At 49.1% G+C, this 25004-nt stretch overlaps 1 protein-coding gene across 1 annotated transcript in view; it reads left to right on the top strand.

The window, feature by feature from the left end:
* Positions 1–25004, top strand: part of PARD6B (par-6 family cell polarity regulator beta) — a 73817-nt gene that overhangs the window by 14172 nt on the left and 34641 nt on the right. The window contains exon 2 of the mRNA XM_089662270.1: positions 10682–10904. Within this exon, the coding sequence (XP_089518396.1) occupies positions 10682–10904 (223 nt within the window). The remainder of the gene's footprint in view (positions 1–10681; positions 10905–25004) is intronic.

Raw genomic sequence — 25004 nt, 5'->3', positions numbered from 1 at the left:
GAAATAATACTGAAAAACTCACATTTTTAACGTGTACTTTACACAGCTAACATTACCGGCATTATTAATCCCCCCCCCAGTGTTCATGGAACCTTTCGGGCTTGAAAGTGGAACTACACTGCATCTCAATCCAAAACATTCTGTCTGCGGCCATCTTGAGTACTGGCGGATGATTCATGTATCGTTTACTTCCTGGAATCCATCTGCTCTTAGCTCAGGCATGCAGGCAGAAGGGTACGCATATCTGAGAAAATCGGCTCTTCCCACGACTCCCTTAATGTAAGACATCATTTTGGCCTAGGCCAGAAACCAAGTAAATATAATATACCGTCCTGGCTTATTAACTAATCCTAGCAGTATAAGGAATAAATCTCAACTTGACTTCATATGGACTTTTCAGTCCCCTGTACAGCCGAGCTCATAGGGAGAAGCAGCACAAGAAGCCAATAAGGTGTACTGCAGTGCCGGTATGGAAAAGCTGAGTAACTGACAAGCTCATTGGTCTGCTGCTTCCCCTTTCATGTGGCAGGCTGGGGGTAAGACATTTAGGTATTAACTGTAGAACAGTCAAATCAGGACAGTGCTTTGTGACAGAGCTGTATGATTCTCAGGACAGGATGAACAAATAAAAATCCTTTGTGTACAACATCTCCTGTGTATTTCATCGTTGTCTGGAGTTCAACTTGGGGTTCATGTACACTGCAGCTGATAAACTGACGTTCATGAGCTTTTCTGCGTTTTTGTTTTTTTTTTCCAGCAGCCCCTGAACTCTCCCTAATGTTCTCCTATGTCTCCATGTACACATTGTCATTTACAGGCAGTTCAGTTTAGTCATTTTTTTTTTTTACGCACCAAACTTGCAATCAGAAGTAGATTTTATCAGCATTTCAAATGCTTGTAAACGCGGCTAACCGCGTTTATAAGCGTTTGCGTTTAGAAGCGTTTTTTAACAGTTCCATATCCAGATTAAGTCCAGAGCCTTTTTTTCATCACAGAATTGCATGCAAAGCGTTTTCCGTGTATTCAAATGGACCCGATACACCAGCGCAGTCAGTTACAGGTTTAGCGTGAAAGGAAAAAATGGTAGAACGCGTCGCATTATGATCATGATGGGATCCATGGTGAATACAACCAGAAAAGACGGGTCATCTCCACACATACTGCGCTCTCTGCTTCTGCTCTCTCAAAATGTCTGAAATAGTTTATTAAGTGTTGTTGCCTGGCGACCACTTCCTGTTATCTCACATATATATTCTTATTATTATAGCCAAATTTGCCCCCTAACTCCTCCCACAGTTTTTACACTACATAGACAGTAATACACGGAAACGGATTACTTTGTGGAACGTTTCGCCGAATGCCTCACGAAATATCGCAGTTTTTGTGGTGAAATTGGTCCCATAGGAATGAATGGTGGAATGTTCAAAACTAGAGTGGGAGCTGACAAAAGCTAGAGTGGGAGCTGAAAAATCAGGACATGATTTCTAAACTGCCATCACTCCCTCATTTTCAAGCCCACCTACACAAATCATATCACAACATTCAGCTATCCCCGCTGCCACTAAAAATGTCCACGGCTGAGCCATAATCCTGATAGTTTTCACAATATGACCATTTGTTTGCAACTCACGCCGCCCATTGACCTTCATTGAAACTCCACTCTAGCCACCTCAAATTTGAAGATATTTCAAATATATATATTGAAGTAATATTTCAGAGACATACTATGCATCAAAATGTAGGTCTGGGTCTTGTGATTCTCACAATATAAAGCTCTTCGGTGTAGGATTTATAATTTTTAAACTACAACCGTTTAAAGATGGCAACCGCCAGTGAAGTGAGCAAGTTGGAGCAGTTTGTTTTTAACCGCTCTTCTCTGCCCTTGCTGTAGAGTGAGTTGCCATAGGAACCCAGGCCTGTGAGCAGCCAGCAGAGTGGGCGGAGTAGCTTTTGTCAGTTACTCCGCCCACTCCAGTTGTGGACTACTGGTGGAGGCAAGAACACTTCACACAATTTCCCCACAAATTGGAGCTTTTCTAGTTTTTTACCGTTTTTCAGTGCATTCTGGACATTTGGGAGGGTCTCCTGAGGTTCTCTTTAAAAAAAAAAACGCTTCTAAACGTAAATGCGGTATGCAAACGCAAGGCCGAACTGACGTTTTTTAACATACGTTTTCCAGCAGTCAGTTTCCATCGTTCAGAAGAGTTTTCCAAACGTCCCGCGTACACGGAGCCTTCCTATATGGGAAGTGTTGTGTCTCTGCTTGGCCGTGGAAGGTTTCACCTCTCATTTTGGTTGCTGTGTTGTGTTCTGGTCGCCGTAAACGTTTCTGTACCTCAATAAGCTGCTTTCCGCTCTGGCTGTGAATGTTCTGTAATGCAGGAATGTGCCGCCTTTGCCCTCTTTCTTGGTAAGGGTGCAGAACATACCAGAAACCGTTTTCAGGAACAAGCACCCTCTTCAGACTGGCAGACCTTTTATTTCTTCTCCTTGTCTAGCCGGCTCCTGAAGGAGCGAGGCAGGTTGGTGTGTGTCCTATTGTAATGAACGTTGTGGGGAAACGTACTGTGAACAATACAGTGATTAAAGAGGACCTGTCACTAGTTCTTCATCCCAACCTGGTGTAGCGCTGAGCAATCTGGAAGTCTAAGGCGGGTCATACATGATTCTTTGGGGGTTGGAGGAAAAATTGAACCGATCAAATGTGTGGATGGGGGGATTCGTCCTGCTGAGCCATCGTTTTCTGCCAGCAGGAAGCCTTCCCCTGCCATCAGAATACAATGATCAGTGTTGTCAGCTGGTTGGTTGTCTGCAAATTGATCGACTTGTGTTCAATCAGCCCCTAGACAGGCTGAAATTCGGCTAGGCCCTGCTCAACTGGTCAAATTTCCATCCAAGTATGGCTGGCTTAACTCTAGGAATCCTAAAAAGCCTCCCTTGTAGCGGGGCTGCCCTCACATTGCAAGGGTTACATGACTTTCTAAGGCTACGTTCACACTAGCGTTGTGTGCAGGCGGCAGAGAGGCGTTTGGGAAGCCTTTTTACCGCTTCCCAAACGCCTCGGACAATTCTGCACATTGCAGCACATGGTGCTGTTCTAACGGGAGCGTTAGCGTCACGGCAAAACGGATGCCTCTGGCGAGTCAGGAGGCGTTGAAGCCTCCTATTCTAGTCTATGGTGCCGCTCTGCAAACGCCCGGCCGGTGTTTGCGGAGCGGTAACACCATTTAAACGTCGTCATAGGCGTTTGTGGGGTGTTTTTTAACGCTGGGCAAACGCCTAGCAACCGCTGCTAAACCGCGCATGCGGCATTTGCGGAGCGTTAAAAACCGCTCCGCAAACGCCGGACCAACGCTTGCCAAACGCTATAGGGGTGTTTGGCAAGCGTTGGTAAAACAGTCAAGTGTGAATGAGCCCCTTAGGCTACGTTCACACTAGCTTTGTCAGCAGGCGTCAGGCAGGCGTTTGGGAAGCGTTTTTAACACTCATAAAACGACTGTGAAAATTCTGCACATGGCAGCATACAGTGCTGGTGAGGACACGGCTGGACCGAGGGACGGGTCGGTGGCTGTAGTTTTTGTAGCTGCTGACTTTGATTTTTTTTCAGGTAGAACTCCACTTTAAGATGCTTTTTGATGCCCAACTCCAGGTTTCAATTAAATTGAGTTTGTTTGGACCAAGCTGATTGAGGTGGAGATTGTGACGTCATCCACCCACATCTCCACCTCGGCCAATCAGCAGAAGGCTTGTATTCATTCATAATGTACAAGGCTTCCTGTGAATGGCTGAGTCCTGACTCGTCTTTGTTTCATGAACGGGGTCGGGAAGTCTCCCTCCTGCTGCTGCAGCACAGCGCCGTATACTCTGTCGCCGACGCCATATACACGTTTATAAAGTTTGGACAGCTGGCGCATGTATCAATAAAGGAAATAATCGGCTTAGACCAGCTGGGCCCCAAACAAACTATTGAAATTTCGGTGAAACCTGGAGTTAGGCTTTCATCTACTGGGTGGAGCGCAGATAAAATAGAATGCTATCTGTGCTGGAAAAAAAAAAATTGAAAAGGTCGTCCATTGTATGTTCCATGTATGGAATTTACGTGAATACTTCTGGAACAGAACGTGCCGTAACCTTCTAGATGAGGAACACACGAGGTATGCGACTTAAGCCTTTTAGTGTCTGCGTGTTCAATGTTTATCTGCCTGAGTCAGCCCGGAGGTATTGTGCTCCCTGTTATTTGGAGTTTGAGTTTCTCGCTCCTGTGTGTTGACCTCTTAGTCATTGCTAGGTGTGTCCGATGTGTGTGGAGCCGGCACCCGGGGAAGGAGTTGGCGCTGTACAGCTAAAGGTTCTGACTGCCTACGTAGGATGTTCGTAAACAGACTTTTCCTCGCCATGACTCAAAACAAACTTGGAGGGGTTGATCCCGTCAAATGGAGCTTTACCAAGGAAAAGTCCAATGTACCTAAATTTCAGATCCGGTCCTATAAAGCAGCAGCTGATAACTTGTCCAGGTCAAACATCTAGGGACTCAGATCAATCACTTTGATCCATGTAATACCGCCATTCAATTTTTGGGAACTAAAAATGATTGGGCTTTTTGGGCCTGGTTCTTTTTGCAGGATCCAGACTGCTGCCAAAGCCTCCCTTTTACAATCCTTTCTTGCACAAGTTCCATGTATATCGAGGCATGATGGGACTTGTAGTTTCGTAACCGCTGGAGGGCCGCCAGTTTGACACCCCTGATCTAGGAGATGATGGCTACCAATCATATCTACCCATTTAACGCTTTCACAGTTACCAAAGGGCAACTCCACTAGACTCAATGTGAAAAGTCCAATAGGTTCAGCCTCCGGTAGGAAACCGATATACATGGAACTTGTGCAAGAAAGGATTGTAAAAGGGAGGCTTTGGCAGCAGTCTGGATCCTGCAAAAAGAACCAGGCCTAAAAAGCCCAATCATTTTTTGTTCCCAAACCTACCAGAGGCTGAACCTATTGGACTTTTCACTTTGAGTCTAGTGGAGTTGCCCTTTGGTAACGGTGAAAGCGTTAAATGGGTAGATATGATTGGTAGCCATCATCTCCTAGACCAAGGGTGTCAAACTGGCGGACCTCCAGCGGTTGCGAAACTACAAGTCCCATCATGCTTCCAAAAAAGGATTAAATGCGTTGTTTTTGTTTTGTTTTTTTTAATCTAAGGCAGGGTTTCACAACCTTTTTATCGTTTGGGGATCCTTTGCGGCCTCATTCACATGGACATACCCATGAATACAAATATGCGTGTTCTGTTCACCCAGATGCAGCCGGTCCTATTCATGCCTTTGGGGACCAGCAGCTTTCTCTGCGGTCTTGTAGAATGGCACTGTGGCCCTAAAGCATCATTGGTTAATGGTGCTCAGGGCCAGACCACCTACACCAGGGGTGTCAAACTGGCGGCCCTCCAGCTGTTACCAAACTACAAGTCCCATCATGCCTCTACCTTTAGAAGTCATGCTTGTAACTGTCAATGTTGCAATGCCTCATGGGACTTGTAGTTTGGTAACAGCTGGAGGGCCGCCAGTTTGACATCCGTTAGCTAGATTGTAAGGTCTAACAAGCCGGGCCCTCTGTTTCCTCTTGTGCCAAATTGTATTGTAACTGTACTGTCTGCCTTCATTTTGTACAGCGCTGAGCAAACTGTTGGCGCCAGGGGCGGACTGACAACTCATGGGGCCCCCGGGCAATAGGGGATCATGGGGCCCGTGTCCTTGCCCAAACTCAAAAAAGCCTATGAAAAAGGTACCGGGGCATCTCATGGGGCCCCTTACTGACCCCGGGCCCTCAGGCAGTGCCCGAGTTTCCAAATGGTCAGTCCACCCCTGGTTGGCGCTATATAAATCCTGTATTATACTAATAATCTGGATCTGCCAATATTGATGTTCCTATTCCCTGCCAGCACCTTGGAGCCCTCAAACCGACTCCAGTTTGCAGCAGTTCCGCACCTTTCTTCTGGCACATTCCTTTTGCCCCTTTTAAGCTGCCCATGTTTTTCTACAGCTAGTGAACCCCCCAGCATGTTATCCTATGTGTCCATACACACACAGACTGTAATCAACGGTTTTTGCCTGGAAGAAAAAGCCAGGACTAGTGGGTTTCTAGAGTTCTTTTAGCTGTAAAAACACTTTTAACTCTGAAAAATGCAGTAGATCGTGGTAAAACGCCACAAACCGGCATTTTTTTTACTTTTTTTTTCGCTCCCCCCCTAATTTTTCGAGGGGTTAAAAAAACCCACTAAAAACCGCAAATGGTGAAAATGCCACTAAACGCGGCAAAACGTCGCTAAACACTAATGCAAAAAAGCTGGAAAACTCAAGTTTTTAAGGTGACTTTACACAGCTAACGTTCAGGTTGTAGACCAATAGGAAGGCAAGATTACTAAAGGCAAAACTTTTTTTTTTTTTTTTCTAGTTTTTGACCACATGGAGAGGAATTAATGCACCAGGCACGTGTTTATTGCTGTCTCTGCCCCAATTAGGGGAATCCGCCCTCTCTACTTGTCCTGGGTAATGTTCTTACCAAAAGTGAAACAAAATCCCAAATTTTGGGTTGTCCCCAGAACAGTAAGCCCGGGTTCACACTGATGTGGTGCGGAATTCTCGGCGTTTTCAGTGCGAATTCCACACCGCATTAGAATCGCACCCTGTTCATACGAACCAATGCGGGTGTGTATGTTAAGTTAACAACACCCCGAAAGAGGTTGCAAAAAGCGGTGCAATGTGCAGAATCGGATCACTTAGGTGTGAATACCCATGCAATCTGATTCTAGTGCAGACTAAAAAAAGGGTTCTGCACCTTTTGGGTGCGGTGCGATTAGAGCCATACAAAATGTACGTCTCCGATCGCACCGCACACAAATCGCATGTGATCTGCAGAGGATTGTGGTGCGGTTCCTGTGCGAATCACATGCGATATACCGCACCGCATATATGTGAACCCGGGCTAATACAGCTCTGAGCTCTTTAAAGGAAAGTCCCGTTATCTCCTCTTTTGTTTGAACTTGGTGATTACATGGTTCTCTCTCTATTTAATGGGCACGGCTCTCCGCTGGCACCTTAATTCGTCACGCTGGTCTGCCCGGCTCCTAGTGTTTGTTCAATTGTCTTTACCTGTAGAAGAAAGCTTTCATACCTTCTCCTCTGGTCTTCTCCGTCTGCTTCCTACATTCTGTGTAAATAAGGGACGGGGATTCTGCTACGCTGCTGTCTAGCCCAAATCACACAGGAGGAAACTGTCAAAAACAAAATATAGATCCAACCTACATCTGTGCTGTGAATACATATAGATCCAACCTACATCTGTGCTGTGAATACGTATAGATCCAACCTACATCTGTGCTGTGAATACGTATAGATCCAACCTACATCTGTGCTGTGAATACGTATAGATCCAACCTACATCTGTGCTGTGAATACGTATAGATCCAACCTACATCTGTGCTGTGAATACATATAGATCCAACCTACATCTGTGCTGTGAATACGTATAGATCCAACCTACATCTGTGCTGTGAATACATATAGATCCAACCTACATCTGTGCTGTGAATACGTATAGATCCAACCTACATCTGTGCTGTGAATACATATAGATCCAACCTACATCTGTGCTGTGAATACGTATAGATCCAACCTACATCTGTGCTGTGAATACATATAGATCCAACCTACATCTGTGCTGTGAATACATATAGATCCAACCTACATCTGTGCTGTGAATACGTATAGATCCAACCTACATCTGTGCTGTGAATACGTATAGATCCAACCTACATCTGTGCTGTGAATACGTATAGATCCAACCTACATCTGTGCTGTGAATACGTATAGATCCAACCTACATCTGTGCTGTGAATACGTATAGATCCAACCTACATCTGTGCTGTGAATACGTATAGATCCAACCTACATCTGTGCTGTGAATACGTATAGATCCAACCTACATCTGTGCTGTGAATACATATAGATCCAACCTACATCTGTGCTGTGAATACGTATAGATCCAACCTACATCTGTGCTGTGAATACATATAGATCCAACCTACATCTGTGCTGTGAATACGTATAGATCCAACCTACATCTGTGCTGTGAATACATATAGATCCAACCTACATCTGTGCTGTGAATACGTATAGATCCAACCTACATCTGTGCTGTGAATACATATAGATCCAACCTACATCTGTGCTGTGAATACGTATAGATCCAACCTACATCTGTGCTGTGAATACGTATAGATCCAACCTACATCTGTGCTGTGAATACGTATAGATCCAACCTACATCTGTGCTGTGAATACGTATAGATCCAACCTACATCTGTGCTGTGAATACGTATAGATCCAACCTACATCTGTGCTGTGAATACATATAGATCCAACCTACATCTGTGCTGTGAATACGTATAGATCCAACCTACATCTGTGCTGTGAATACATATAGATCCAACCTACATCTGTGCTGTGAATACGTATAGATCCAACCTACATCTGTGCTGTGAATACGTATAGATCCAACCTACATCTGTGCTGTGAATACGTATAGATCCAACCTACATCTGTGCTGTGAATACGTATAGATCCAACCTACATCTGTGCTGTGAATACGTATAGATCCAACCTACATCTGTGCTGTGAATACGTATAGATCCAACCTACATCTGTGCTGTGAATACGTATAGATCCAACCTACATCTGTGCTGTGAATACGTATAGATCCAACCTACATCTGTGCTGTGAATACGTATAGATCCAACCTACATCTGTGCTGTGAATACGTATAGATCCAACCTACATCTGTGCTGTGAATACGTATAGATCCAACCTACATCTGTGCTGTGAATACGTATAGATCCAACCTACATCTGTGCTGTGAATACGTATAGATCCAACCTACATCTGTGCTGTGAATACGTATAGATCCAACCTACATCTGTGCTGTGAATACGTATAGATCCAACCTACATCCGTGCTGTGAATACATATAGATCCAACCTACATCTGTGCTGTGAATACGTAGAGCATGATAGATTAGAATCTACAGAAGACGAACGTCTAAAGGAAGACCATAATCTAACACCCCGGTCACATCAAGCTGGACTTTGGAAAAGTGCGACTTACAGCGATTTCAAAGTCGGGTGACTTGCCGATTTCAGGTGCGATTTGTAAGACGTTTGACACAGATGTCTATGCAAATCGTACCAAAAGTACAAATCGCACCAAAAGTAGGGCATGCACTAATTTAGAAATCGGTGCGGCTCCGGGCAAGTTGGAACCGCACCAATGTGACCGCTGTAATTGCGGACAATAGAGTGCGACTTGGCATGCGATTTTTTTCAAGTCGTATGGCACGCAAATCTCATGCCAAGTCACACCCAGTGCGACCGGGGCCTAAGTGTTGAAAAAGAAATAAAACATTGACGAAATACAAAGTCACCTTTGCTATACAGGGGGATGACTTGTTGCCTCATGTTCACACAGGTTCGGTATGTGTATTGGAGAACTCTAGGCACATGTTATGCATTTCCTATGTCAACAGTCCCAGAGTTTTCTTTTCCTTCTAAAGCTAAACTCTGGGAAAATTTAGAAAGCAGCCCTTGCTGTGGGGTTCCCCTCGTACTGCAAGGGTTAAATGTGGTGTTTTTTTTTTTTTTTTTCATCTAAGGCAGGGTTTCACAACCTTTTTATCATTTGGGGGCCCTTTGCTGCCTCATTCACATGGACATACCCATGAATACAAATATGTGTGTTCTGTTCACCCAGATGCAGTCGGTCCTATTCATGCCTTTGGGGACCAGCAGCTTTCTCTGCGGTCTTGTAGAACGGCAATGTGGCCCTAAAGCATCATTGGTTAATAGTGCTTGAGGCCACACCACCTACACCAGGGGTGTCAAACTGGCTGCCCTCCAGCTGTTGCCAAACTACAAGTCCCATCATGCATCTGCTTTTGGGAGTCCTGCTTGTAACTGTCAGTCTTGCAATGCCTCATGGGACTTGTAGTTTCGCAACAGCTGGAGGGCCACCAGTTTGATACCCCTGATCTAATGCATGGGTGCTCAACCCCTTTCATATTCCCTTTCTCTGAGCTCTGAGGAAGGGGGTACATCTCATGAAACGCGTTAGCACACCCTGCTGTTAGAATACCGGTTGCTCGGACTGATACATTGGTTCCTAGCTTGTTTAGGAATCTTGGTTTGTGAGTATGCATTTTTGTCATTTTTTTCAAATAAACTCCTTTTTATCACGGTAATGCATGAGGGGAGTGCGCCCCTTCTTTGCGGTCTTCCAGTACAATCAAGATTCCCCGATCTTTAGATGCACCTAAGCGAGTGACTATTACTGTGGTCCCGGACTTGAGCACTTGTGTCGTGTTTTTTCTTCTGACCTTGAGGAATAGGATATACATCAAACTGCCAATTAAGGATGCCCCAGACAGCTTTAAAGTAATATTAACAAACTCCTGTCATGTGACTAAATTGACCCAATAGAGACAGAGCTGATCCTGTCAGATTCCGTGCAGGAGGACAAAAAAAGGGAACAGGAATCAAGAAGAACAAGTTAGCCATTTCTTTATATTTGTCAGAAATGAGTTGGATTATTTCTGTCATTCTTCTCTGTACTAATAGCATTGTTTTCCTTCCTTCAGTTCGGGGCGGAGTTTCGGCGATTCGCTCTGGAACGGTCTAAGCCCGGGAAGTTTGACGAATTCTATGGATTACTCCAGCACGTGCATAAAATCCCCAACGTGGATGTACTGGTTGGATATGCCGATGTTCATGGGGACTTACTGCCTATCAACAACGATGACAACTACCATAAAGCGATAACGACCGCCAACCCGCTACTGCGAATATTCCTACAGAGAAAAGGTAATTGTTTAATTGCTAATTTAAAAAAAAAAAGTTAAATTGAGTTGAATTCTAACTTAAAAAAAATATTCAAAGGCCCAGCTGTTCCACAGGAAAAACAACGTAAATTAATGTTCTGGTGTGCCTCTGGGAATGGGGACACAAGGCACCATAAACTTCTGCAGGTTCCAACTCTTCCTTACATTCGGCATAACAAAGTTTTCACTAACATTACAAGAAAAAAAGATTCTTCCTGATCTTTAAACTAAAACTCTGGCACGTGCGCCCCTTCCTCCTCAGTCACAGGCTGGCTCTGACGCATGCGCACCCCTTCCTCCTCAGTCACAGGCTGGCTCTGACGCATGCGCGCCCCCTCCTCCTCAGTCACAGGCTGGCTCTGACGCATGCCCCCTCCTCCTCAGTCACAGGCTGGCTCTGACGCACGCGCGCCCCCTCCTCCTCAGTCACAGGCTGGCTCTGACGCATGCGCACCCCTTCCTCCTCAGTCACAGGCTGGCTCTGACGCATGCGCGCCCCCTGCTCCTCAGTCACAGGGTGGCTCTGGCACGCGCGCCCCCTCCTCCTCAGTCACAGGCTGGCTCTGACGCATGCGCGCCCCCTCCTCCTCAGTCACAGGGTGGCTCTGGCACGCGCGCCCCCTCCTCCTCAGTCACAGGCTGGCTCTGACGCATGCGCACCCCTTCCTCCTCAGTCACAGGCTGGCTCTGACGCATGCGCGCCCCCTCCTCCTCAGTCACAGGCTGGCTCTGACGCATGCCCCCTCCTCCTCAGTCACAGGCTGGCTCTGACGCACGCGCGCCCCCTCCTCCTCAGTCACAGGCTGGCTCTGACGCATGCGCACCCCTTCCTCCTCAGTCACAGGCTGGCTCTGACGCATGCGCGCCCCCTGCTCCTCAGTCACAGGGTGGCTCTGGCACGCGCGCCCCCTCCTCCTCAGTCACAGGCTGGCTCTGACGCATGCGCGCCCCTTCCTCCTCAGTCACAGGCTGGCTCTGACGCATGCGCGCCCCTTCCTTCTCAGTCACAGGCTGGCTCTGACGCATGCGCGCCCCTTCCTTCTCAGTCACAGGCTGGCTCTGACGCATGCGCGCCCCTTCCTTCTCAGTCACAGGCTGGCTCTGACGCATGCGCGCCCCTTCCTTCTCAGTCACAGGCTGGCTCTGACGCATGCGCGCCCCTTCCTTCTCAGTCACAGGCTGGCTCTGACGCATGCGCGCCCCTTCCTCCTCAGTCACAGGCTGGCTCTGACGCATGCGCGCCCCTTCCTCCTCAGTCACAGGCTGGCTCTGACGCATGCGCGCCCCCTCCTCAGTCACAGGCTGGCTCTGACGCATGCTCGCCCCCTCCTCCTCAGTAACAGGCTGGCTCTGGCGCCTGTAACCCCCCCACCTTCCTCCTTAATCACAGACTGGCTCTGGCACGTGCGCCCCCCCCCCCTTTCCTCCTCACTCACAGGCTGGCTTTGGCACGTGCACCTCCCTTCCTCCTCAGTGACAGACTGGCTCTGGCGCATGCGCGCCCCTTCCTCCTCAGTGACAGACTGGCTCTGGCGCATGCGCGCCCCTTCCTCCTCTATCTCAGGCTGGCTCAGGCTGAACAGACTAATGCCTGGTATACATTTTTCAGTTTTTTTTTTTTTTCTTTCATTCAACCTAGTGGGCTGAATGAAAAAACTGAAGAACTCTGGAACAGCTCGCTGTATTTAACTACCCAGTGCTAGTACAGCGAACTCTATTAGGCTATTGTATTCTTACAGGGGGACTCTCCCCCGACCTCCCCACAAACACCCCCCCCCCCATCCACCCCCCCTTCTCCACCAAAACACACTGGTCACTGCTTGCAGCCATTGGCTGCCAGCACCGGTTAGATGCTGCTTTTCCTGCATACCTGTTCAGTAGAAGGTAGCTGCTCGGCCAGCAGGCTGGTGTACACGGGCTGAATGTCGGACGGTTTCTGTTGAACCAGCCCGTGTGTATGGCGCTTGAGTAATACAGGCGCAGTGTGTCTCTGTAACCCTGTCCCCCCCACTAGCAGGAAGAAGAGATGAATGGTGACATGACACAACCTTTTACCCTTGTAACATAGAAAACGCATTCTGAAACCTGAGCAAAAGCCGGTGTGGTGCCTGGATAACCAGTACAAGAAAGTGTCTGCAACACGGCGTGTTCATAACCATTGTACGCTGCTCATACATGGCTAGGATTGTAGCTAAATTAGAGTCGGAAGACATTCTAAAATTGGCCGATGCTGCCGGCTTGGCAAGTTGGTGCAGATGGAAGATATTGTTGGATTTTTTTAGTTCAGGTTGCAGGCTGAATGAAATCTGTTTGTGTATGGCCAGCTAGAATCCTACAGAGAATTCTTGGATTGTCTGTACTAAAACGGTGTACAATAAATACTCAATGCAAGGGGTGGGGCTTGTGTAAAGGGTATCATGGCCTATAAATTGTTTAAAGTTCACTATATCCGCTCTCCCCGGACCCCGCGTTCACTATATCCGCTCTCCCCGGACCCTGCGTTCACTATATCCGCTCTCCCCGGACCCTGCGTTCACTATATCCGCTCTCCCCGGACCCTGCGTTCACTATATCCGCTCTCCCCGGACCCCGCATTCACTATATCCGCTCTCCCCGGACCCCGCATTCACTATATCCGCTCTCTCCAGACCCCGCATTCACTATATCCGCTCTCCCCGGACCCCGTGTTCACTATATCCGCTCTCCCCGGACCCCGCGTTCACTATATCCGCTCTCCCCGGACCCCGCGTTCACTATATCCGCTCTCCCCGGACCCTGCGTTCACTATATCCGCTCTCCCCGGACCCTGCGTTCACTATATCCGCTCTCCCCGGACCCTGCGTTCACTATATCCGCTCTCCCCGGACCCTGCATTCACTATATCCGCTCTCCCCGGACCCCGCGTTCACTATATCCGCTCTCCCCGGACCCCGCGTTCACTATATCCGCTCTCCCCGGACCCCGCGTTCCCTGTAGCCGCTCTCCCCGGACCCCGCGTTCCCTGTAGCCGCTCTCCCCGGACCCCGCGTTCCCTGTAGCCGCTCTCCCCGGACCCCGCGTTCCCTGTAGCCGCTCTCCCCGGACCCCGCGTTCCCTGTAGCCGCTCTCCCCGGACCCCGCGTTCCCTGTAGCCGCTCTCCCCGGACCCCGCGTTCCCTGTAGCCGCTCTCCCCGGACCCCGCGTTCCCTGTAGCCGCTCTCCCCGGACCCCGCGTTCCCTGTAGCCGCTCTCCCCGGACCCCGCGTTCCCTGTAGCCGCTCTCCCCGGACCCCGCGTTCCCTGTAGCCGCTCTCCCCGGACCCCGCGTTCCCTGTAGCCGCTCTCCTCGGACCCCGCGTTCCCTGTAGCCGCTCTCCTCGGACCCCGCGTTCCCTGTAGCCGCTCTCCCCGGACCCCGCGTTCCCTGTAGCCGCTCTCCCCGGACCCCGCGTTCCCTGTAGCCGCTCTCCCCGGACCCCGCGTTCCCTGTAGCCGCTCTCCCCGGACCCCGCGTTCCCTGTAGCCGCTCTCCCCGGACCCCGCGTTCCCTGTAGCCGCTCTCCCCGGACCCCGCGTTCCCTGTAGCCGCTCTCCCCGGACCCCGCGTTCCCTGTAGCCGCTCTCCCCGGACCCCGCGTTCCCTGTAGCCGCTCTCCCCGGACCCCGCGTTCCCTGTAGCCGCTCTCCCCGGACCCCGCGTTCCCTGTAGCCGCTCTCCCCGGACCCCGCGTTCCCTGTAGCCGCTCTCCCCGGACCCCGCGTTCCCTGTAGCCGCTTTTCCCGGACCCAGTCTCTAACGGTACACACAATATGGAAGTGCAATTATTTTAGTAAATATAAACTGCTATAAATACCTTTTCTCATCAGCAGTCATGTGACTAAAGCAGAGCACTGGTTAAAACTTGTAGGAGAAGTTTTCTTTCTGCTCTAGGAGGATGCAGAACCCTTGACCCTGTCTGGACAGTGCTGATTGGCTCTGTGCTAATCACATGCACTCTCCCAAGAAAAAAAAAACCTCTCTAGCAATACACACTAAACTGAGCATGTGCAGGAGGGCTACAGGTTCAGTTTGTCTTATCAGCATGGACATTTGAACAAGAGGAGGGGCAGAGAAAACAGGATCAAACAGCCTTTTTGCGTTTTTCGGCTGCGTGTTACACATCAGTCCATTTAACGTGATTTTCTACAGGACAGGTTCACATCTGCGTGTTTTCTCACCTTTTCTTTGAAAGGGTCAGGGCAGGGGCGGACTGACCATTTGTGAACTCGGGCACAGCCCGAGGGCCCTGGATCAGTAGGGGGCCCCATGCGATGACCCTGGTACCTTTTTCGTAGGCTTTTTTGAGTTTGGGCAAGGACACAGGGGCCCCATGATCCCCTATTGCCCGGGGGCCCCATGAGTTGTCAGTCCGCCCCTGGGTCAGGGACTTTTTTTTTTTAAACGCAAAACGTTGCATTTGTGGTTCTATAAACTTCAACGGAGACACGCATGTAGTGCATTTTTTATGCGTTGTGTGTTTTATTCTGCCCAGCAACAAGTTGGGAAAAAACACAGAACGCATCAAAAATGCATTAAAAACCGCACTGCAGAAACGGATCAAACACGGACTGCATAGGTGTGAACCGAGCCTTAAAGCATGATGTCTGTTCTCAGTTAAAGGTCCTGTCATCACAATTGCTGCGCAGCACATTTTTGGTTGACGTTTTATAATGTGTTAGTAGGTAATTGTAGCTGTGGAAGTCGGAGATCAAACCCTCGTTCCCGGGTTTAGCGGCGCTAATCTCGCCAAAGTCATTTTTATCTGTTTTGGCTGGTTAGATGGATGTGCTGCGATACCGATGTATAATGTGGAAGACGCGTAGGCCGGGTTTCCAAAATTAACATTTCACTTGATATCCCTCATGGAGCCTTCGCCACATGTTGTTTTTATTGAGCAGGGAAGATATTTGAAGGTTTGTTTTGTAACTTTTATTAATTTTCTTCCTTCTGCTACAATAACACCCCCCCCCCCCCCCCACACACACACACAGGTCTGCTTTGCTGCCTAAGCAGATTCATTGTATCAGGCGCTGCTGGATGTGTTTGCCGTGATGTATGGATGTTACAATTACTTTGTCTCTTTCCACAACCTTTTTCTTTTTTTTTACGTCTGTTATCAAGGTCTACACTATTTTATCATTTGTAATCTCTAGACTTTGTATATTTTTAGAAAGATGACTTCTATTTTCATGAAAAAGGCAGCAGAATGTGTCATTGTAATAACCATAAAATGATTCTTTGGTTTCACTATAACAAGGACTGACCTTCCTACGGAGTAAGGCTCCATGTACACTGCAGCTGATAGACTGACGTTCAGGAGGTTTTCTGCGTTTTTTTTTCAGCAGCCCCTGAACTCTCCCTAATGTTCTCCCATGTGTCCGTGTACACATCGTCCTTTACAGTCATATACAGGCGGTTGAGTTTACAGTCGTTTTTTTGAACGCACCAAACTTGCGTTCAGGAGTAGATTTTATCAGCGTTTCAAACGCTTGTAAATGCGGCTAATCACATTTATAAGCGTTTGCACTTGGAATTTTTTTTTTAACTCTTCCATTTCCAGATGCTGTCCAGAGCCTTTTTTTCATCATGAAAAATGCATTCAAAGCTTTTCCCGGTACGCAAATGGACCCGGTACACCATACTTTGAGGTTTCGCATGAAAGAAAATGTTAGACACCGCCGCAATAATTTCTGCACAGAAATGAGCCGGAACATCCAAACGCCACAAAAAAAAGACAGCTAATCTCAACACATACTGTTCTCTGCTCTCTCTGTTTCTCTCAAAATGTCTAAAATAGTTAATTTTTACTGTTTTTCAGTGCATTCTGGGCATTTGGAAGGTCTCCTGAGGTTATCTTTAAAAAACGCTTCTAAACGCGGTATGCAAACGCGGCTAAACAGACGTTTTTTAACCTACGTTTTCCAGCAGTCAGTTTCCATCGTTCAGAAGAGTTTTCCAAGCGCCCCGTGTACATGGAGCCCTTAAAGTGGAGTTCCGCTCACCCTGTCAAAAAATTTTAAATTCAGCAGCTACAAAAACTGTAGCTGCTGAGTTTTAAAATACAGTCACTTACCTGTCCCTCGGGTTTGTGATGTGTCCCCCGCAGCCCATTTCACCGGCCGTCCTGTATTCCAGGAGGCCGGCATCTTCAGTGTGGGCACCCGGCTGTGACAGCTTGCGGCTTCCCAGCCGGGTACCCACTGCACATGTGCGAGAAGCGCTGCGCTTTGTGAATGACCCCGTAGTCTTCTGGGACCTGTCACATGTCCCAAAAGACTACGGGGAGGGAGGGAGGGCACCTTCCGCTTCCGATCGCCTAGGCCAGGGGTAGGCAACCTGCGGCTCTCTAGCTGTTGTGGAACTACATTTCCCATGAGGCATTGCAAAGATAACAAAACTGACAGTTGCAGCTATGACTTGCAGAGGCATGATGGAGCTTGTAGTCCTGCGGCTCTCCGGTTGCCTACCCCTGGCCTAGACGATCGGACCGGAAGTGGGAACGGGTACCTGTCAAATTCGTAAACGTCCCCCCCCCCCCGCCTCCCAAAGGTGCCAATCCTTAATGGGGAGCAGGGGAGCAGTCTTTGAAGTGGAGCTTCCCCTTTTGAGTGGAGTTCCGCTTTAATAATAAATTCAGAGGTGCACACAGAGGAGGACGTATTGTACAATAAAGCATCATTTGGTTGCTTTTCTTGCGCAGGATGTTTGTGTTTAATGTTTACAATGACAGGCAGTTTTTATTAAGGAAAACCTGTCACAGAAATAAAAATCTGCGTTTTTCCCGCAGAATGACTAAATGAGCTCCTTAAAATCATGGTAGGCAGTGACTGACTTTTTTTTTTTTTTGTTATCCTGGCCATTCCCCATTAAATGCATTAGATCCTTGTTTATGGCATTACGTTCAACTTCCTCTGTGAAAGCGGCCGAAAGTAACCGCTGGATAATGGTTCAATTATTGAGCTGTCGCAATCTGGTAGAAGTCATTGCGCACTCCAGTTACTTTAGGACAATTGGGTAGCCGAAGCCAAAACCTTTACCGCCTCGGGGTGTTTCCTCCAGCGTAACACCACTGACACAAACCGGCTGTACTTCATTCTTCACGGGGACTTATCTCATGTGCTTTTGTTGTTTCTGCACTTTTATTCGGTTAAATCGTTTGATTGGAGCGCCATCTGACCCAGGCTGGGAGTCTCGGGCTGGGAGTCTCGGGCTGGGAGTCTCGGGCTGGGAGTCTCGGGCTGGGAGTCTCGGGCTGGGAGTCTCGGGCTGGGAGTCTCGGGCTGGGAGTCTCGGGCTGGGAGTCTCGGGCTGGGAGTCTCGGGCTGGGAGTCTCGGGCTGGGAGTCTCGGGCTGGGAGTCTCGGGCTGGGAGTCTCGGGCTGGGAGTCTCATCCTACGGAGAATATCTCCTCCTGTGTGTTTTCCTACTTCTTGTGATGTGACCTCCATTCATACGCACTTTCCTTTGACCGGGAAGTTTTACTGCCGTTGTTTTTCACTTTTTATTGGCGAGTCGGACTTTTACATGTGAAGCGTGGCACGTGGCTTGAGGTTTAATGGAAAATCATTTTAACTCTTTCCTCCCCCTATAAATCAAGCTGAAGCATGTCGGCTGACACTCCTCATGACCTTGCAGTGCCAGGGTTCCGGATTCAGTTCCCACCAGGGCTCTACAATCCAGAATTGCACTGTCACACATCAATGCGGTGGGTATGTTTGATTTGAAGCTGTATATTTAAATTCCAGCCTAAACGTAACTAGACTTAAAGCGGAGTTCCACTCACACTGTAAAAGAATAAAAGTCAGCAGCTACAAAAACTAGCCACTCACCTGTCCCATGATCCCGCGGTGCCCCCGCCGCAGCCCATTTCACCGGCTGTTCTGTATTAAAAGTGCCGGCATCTTCAGTGTGGGCACCCGGCTGTGACAGCTTGACAGCTGGGTGTCACTGCGCATGCGCAAGAAGCGTCGTGCTTTGTGAATGGTTTCGTTGTCTTCTGGGACCTGTCACGTGTCCCACAAGGCTACGGGGAGGGAGGGTAGGAGGACAATTTCCACTTCCGATTGCCTAGGCCAGGGGTAGGCAACCTGCGGCTTTCTAGCTGTTGTGGAAGTACATTTCCCACGAGGCATTGCAACATTACAAAACTGAGTTCCAGCTATGACTTGCAGAGGCATGATGGAACTTGTAGTCCTGCAACAGCTGGAGAGCCGCAGGTTGCCTACCCCTGGCCTAGGCGATCACAGTGGGAGCGGGTACCTGTCAATTTCTGGTACCCACTCCCCTCCCCCGCTCCCCAAGGGTGCCAATCAATGAGGAGTGGGGGACCAATCTTTAAAGCGTAACTTCCCCTTTTTAGGTGGAAATCCACTTCAAATATGTTCCCTACCCCTTCCTAACACCTATGCTGGCTAACCTGTGTCATGAAAAAAAATATTTATTTATATCAGGTACTTATATATCGCCATCAATCTACGCGGCGCTTTACATATATATTGTACATTCCCATCAGACCCTAAGCATCAGACTATTCTCCCCAACCCCCCTGAAGATTGCTGTGATATACCGGCCTCCTGGATCCATACCCCGCTTCCTGGAAGACTTCTCCTCCTGGCTACCCTTCTTCCTCTCCTCTGAGCTACCCACTATCATCCTTGGGGATTTCAACATCCCTGTCAACCTTGTCAACCCGGACACAGCCCGTCTCCTCCACTTAACCTCCTCCTTTGCACTTGCACAGTGCATACAATCCACCACCCACTCCGACGGTAATATCCTTGATCTTGTCTTCTCCAACCGCTGCGCTCCCCACAACCTCACCAACACCCCCTTCCCTCTCTCTGACCACAACCTGATTACCTTCTCTATCTCCTCATCCTCCAACGCCTACCCCTCCAAATGTCACACTACTACCAGCCGTAACCTCCGCAACCTTAACCCTGCCTCCCTCCATTCCGCAGTTGATCAACTCCATGACCGCATCCTCCCCCTGTCCTGCCCCAACTTGGCTATGACCGCCTACAACAATGCGCTGTCAACAGCCCTTGACTCACTAGCGCCTTTAACCACACGCAACATCAGACCCCGACCGCTCCAGCCCTGGCAGACTGATCACACCAAAACCCTCAAACGACACAGTCGTGCCCTGGAGCGACTATGGCGCAAAACCAAATCCCAACAAGCCTTCACCCGGTACAAATCTGCCTTCCACACCTACACCTCCTCCCTCCATACTGCCAAACAAGCCTACTTCCTGACCCTCATCAAGGCCCTCTCCTCCAATCCTCGCCGACTCTTCTCCACCTTCAACTCTCTACTCTCGCCACCCCCACCTCCATCCAGCACCTCACTCACTGCCCTTGAGATTGCCAATCACTTCAAAAACAAGATTGACACAATTCGCAAGGACATTGCCGCAACTCGCACGCCTTCTCAACCCGTCCCCTCTCACACAGCTACCCCCTCATCCCCCCTCCCCCTCGACATAACCCACAGGGACTTCGTCGCTGCTCAAACTCCCTCCAACCCCCTTCCCCCTCACTCAGCTACCCCCTCTACACCCCTCTCCCACGGCCCCACCACTGCTCTGACCTCCTATCCCACCCCACCCTACATTCCTCATACTGAAGCTCCCCCAACACTCCGCACCTTTGACCTTACTACCATCGAAGAAGTCTCCAAAATCCTCTCTGATGCCCGCCTCACCACCTGCCCCCTTGACCCTATCCCCTCACAACTCCTACAACCTCCCTCCCCCTCCATCCTACGCTCCCTCACCCACATCTTCAATCTCTCCCTCTCCTCCGGCACTTTCTCTTCCCCTCTGAAACATGCACACATCACCCCCATACTTAAAAAGCCCTCCCTGGACCCCAATGACCCGAACAACCTCAGACCCATCTCCCTACTCCCATTTACATCTAAACTCCTCGAGCGCCTAGTCTACGCCCGCCTATGCTCTCACCTCAACGACAACAACCTCCTCGATCCCCTACAGTCCGGCTTCCGTCCCCTACACTCCACCGAAACTGCCTTACTCAAACTCTCCAACGACCTGCTAACCGCCAAAGCTAATGGCCACTATTCAGTGCTCCTACTCCTTGACCTCTCTGCGGCCTTTGACACAGTCGACCACCCCCTCCTCCTCAAAAAACTACACTCCCTCGGCCTCAGAGATTCTGCTCTCTCCTGGCTCTCATCCTACCTGTCACAACGCTCTTTCAGCGTTACCTATAATGCCACCACCTCCCTCTCACTCCCCCTCTCTGTTGGGGTCCCTCAAGGCTCTGTCCTCGGGCCCCTTCTCTTCTCCATCTACACCTCCTCCCTTGGCCAACTCATACACTCTCACGGCTTCAACTACCACCTCTATGCCGACGACACACAAATCTATCTCTCAACCCCCCACCTCACCCCCTCGGTCTCCGCCCGAATCACACACCTGTTGAGCGACATATCAGACTGGATGTCGCTCCACTTCCTTAAATTGAACCTCTCCAAAACCGAGTTTCTTGTCTTCCCTCCAGCCCGGACACCACCCCCCATTGACTTCTCCATCATGTCCAACAACGCCACCATCAAACCCGCCCTGCAGGCCAGAGTACTTGGTGTCATTTTGGACTCCAACCTATCCTTCCAGCCCCAAGTCCACTCTTTAACAAACTCGTGCAGACTCCACCTCCGCAACATCGCCAAAATCCGCACATTCCTAACTCCAGAAACCACTAAACAGCTCATCCACTCCCTCATCATATCACGACTCGACTACTGCAACTCCCTCCTCACTGGCCTGCCTCGCCGCTGGCTATCCCCGCTTCAGTCCATCCTGAATACGGCTGCCAGACTCATTCACCTTTCCAACCGCTCCGTTTCCGCCACCCCCCTCTGCCAATCCCTCCACTGGCTTCCGATTGCGCAACGGATCAAATTCAAAATCCTAACGCTGACGTACAAAGCTGTCCACCATACTGCCCCGAACTACATCACTGACCTAATATCCAAGTACCGCCCAACACGCACACTCCGCTCCTCACAAGACCTCCTTCTCTCTAGTTCCCTGGTCTCCTCCTCCCATGCCCACCTCCAGGACTTCTCCAGGGTGTCACCCATCCTCTGGAACTCCCTGCCCCAACCCATCAGATTATCACCTACTCTCCTCTCCTTTAGGCGCACCCTGAAAACCCATCTCTTCAGGGAAGCCTACCCCGCCCCCTGCTAACTTGCCGACCTCCTCCACTCTTCCTACCACTCCATCCCCCACAGCTATCTCCTCCTGTGCCACCATCCCCATCCCTCCTAGATTGTAAGCTTGAAAGAGCAGGGCCCTCGATCCCCTCATGTTTTGCATTGTATTGATATTGTTCTGTCACATGTTCTGTCCCCCTTTGTAATGTACAGCGCTGAGCGAACTATTGGCGCTTTATAAATACTGTATAATAATAATAATAATAATAATAACCCTCAAGGGGTGTACAGTCTAAGGTCCCTAACCCTCAAGGGGCGTACAATCTAAGGTCCCTAACCCTCAAGGGGCGTACAATCTAAGGTCCCTAACCCTCAAGGGGCGTACAATCTAAGGTCCCTAACCCTCAAGGGGCGTACAGTCTAAGGTCCCTAACCCTCAAGGGGCGTACAATCTAAGGTCCCTAACCCTCAAGGGGCGTACAATCTAAGGTCCCTAACCCTCAAGGGGCGTACAATCTAAGGTCCCTAACCCTCAAGGGGCGTACAATCTAAGGTCCCTAACTCACATTCATACATACTAGGAACAATTTAGACAGGATCCAATTCACCTTCCAGCATGTCTTTGGAGTGTGGGAGGAAACCGGAGTACCCGGAGGAAACCCACGCAGGCACAGGGAGAACATGCAAACTCCAGGCAGGTGGTGCCGTGGTTGGGATTTGAACCAATAACCCGAGTACTGTCAGGCGGAAGTGCTAACCATTTAGCCACTGTGCTGCCCAATTGTCATGCATTTTTTTTTTTTTTCCATGTGAAAGCAGTCTTACACTTACCTCGTGTGGCCCCATCAGCAGCTCCATAGCTTTGCTTCACAGACTTTCCTCCCTGGGTCCTCTTCAGCCTCGGCATGTGCTGTGGCCCCATTCATTCCTATAGGGAACTGTATTCATGACAGCCTCTAGCAGTACTGCAGAGTACAGCTTCTCCCCATAGGAATAAATAGGGATGCAACTTGCATGCTGAAGAGGTCCTAGCAAGGACGTTTTCTGAAGCAAGGCTGTGCAGTCCTAGATCAAGGACAATGGTGAGTGGAAGACCAGTTGGCCTGGGGGGGGGGGGTAATGTGGGCTGCATTCATTAAAGGACAACTTGTACTAAAGATAAAAATCCCTTTTTTTAAACATTTAATAAAATAGTATCAAGTTTAAGATTCCAATTATAAATTCTGCCCTGATTTACACATCACGGGGGAGAAGCCGTCTGTCGGGTCACCTGTCTGCTGTCTAAGAGAAAATCCTAACTGAGGACAAGCTTTGTTGTGAATAGAAGAAAGTATAATGGGGATGAATCCAAGATGTAAACAATCGACTGTAGACCGAGAATTGTGCGGGAAATATCTGACTGTCTGGGTGGTGCACAGCCTGTCCTTGGATCCAGAAGGATCATCTTTCCCACCGCCACCCTGTCAGGGAGAAAGGATATTATCATCTCTATCCTCCTCTTCATCCTCGGTTTCATCTCTTCCCTCCCTCTCCCCAATTGCCCAGGAATAAAACTGGCTGTCCTCTGATGGTGCCCGATCACACCAGTGCGAGTTGCGAATTGAAATCGCATCTAATGAATGTGAATGTCAGCGTCTGAACACGTGCGATTTTCTGCAGCGTGGTTTCTAAAGTCGTTCTTGCATTACATTTTCTGCAGTTTTGTTGCTTTTTCATGTACACAGAATATAATGGAAATCGCACTGCAAATTGCAAGAAATCGATGGAAATCTTCACAAGTAGCAATCAGTCTTCAGAAATCGCACCTGATATTGCGCTGTTTTTAAATCACAGCGGTGTGACCGGTGACTTATTCTGGCCATACATGGGTCAAAAATCGGACCTAAGAATAATTGGCCGATTTTCGCTCCCCTTTTTGGTGATTGGGCATGTTGGAAAATTCATAAAAAACGACCTATTTTCGACTCAACGATGGTCAGATAGTACAATCGTTTTTTCGAAAAGAATATGCGCATGAGCCGTGACCTGGAAGGAACAGACGTTTTGCCTGTTATATGGGGTGGGTGGCACAGTGGCTTAGTGGTTAGCACTTCCGTCTGGCAGTACTCGGGTTGTTGGTTCGAATCCCAACCATGGCACCACCTGCCTGGAGTTTGCATGTTCTCCCTGTGCCTGCGTGGGTTTCCTTCGGGTACTTCGGTTTCCTCCCACACACCAAAGACATGCTGGTAGGTTAATTGGATCCGGTCTACATTGGCCCTAGTATGTGTATGTATGATTGTGAGTTAGGGACCTTAGATTGTACGCTCCTTAAGGGTTAGGGACCTTAGATTGCGCACCCCTTGAGGGTGAGGGACCTTAGATTGTACGCCCCTTGAGGGTTAGGGACCTTAGATTGTACACCCCTTGAGGGTGAGGGACCTTAGATTGTACGCCCCTTGAGGGTTAGGGACCTTAGATTGTACGCCCCTTAAGGGTTAGGGACCTTAGATTGCGCACCCCTTGAGGGTGAGGGACCTTAGATTGTACACCCCTTGAGGGTTAGGGACCTTAGATTGTACGCCCCTTGAGGGTGAGGGACCTTAGATTGTACGCCCCTTGAGGGTGAGGGACCTTAGATTGTACGCCCCTTGAGGGTGAGGGACCTTAGATTGTACGCCCCTTAAGGGTTAGGGACCTTAGATTGTACACCCCTTGAGGGTTAGGGACCTTAGACTGTACGCCCCTTGAGGGTTAGGGACTGATGTGAATGTACAATATATATGTAAAGCGCTACGTAAATTGACGGCGCTATATAAGTACCTGAAATAAATAAATAAAAATATGGGGTGAACTTTATGACTTGGTCGGCCAATTTTCGAAATTGATGGCGCCATCGG

This window comes from Staurois parvus, unplaced genomic scaffold, assembly GCF_062004578.1.
Source record: "Staurois parvus isolate SC_StPar_1 unplaced genomic scaffold, SC_StPar_1.0 ptg001451l, whole genome shotgun sequence".
NCBI lineage: Eukaryota > Metazoa > Chordata > Amphibia > Anura > Ranidae > Staurois > Staurois parvus.
The sequence above is the reverse complement of the archived record's forward strand: the minus strand, read 5'-3'. Positions and strand labels throughout refer to the sequence as shown.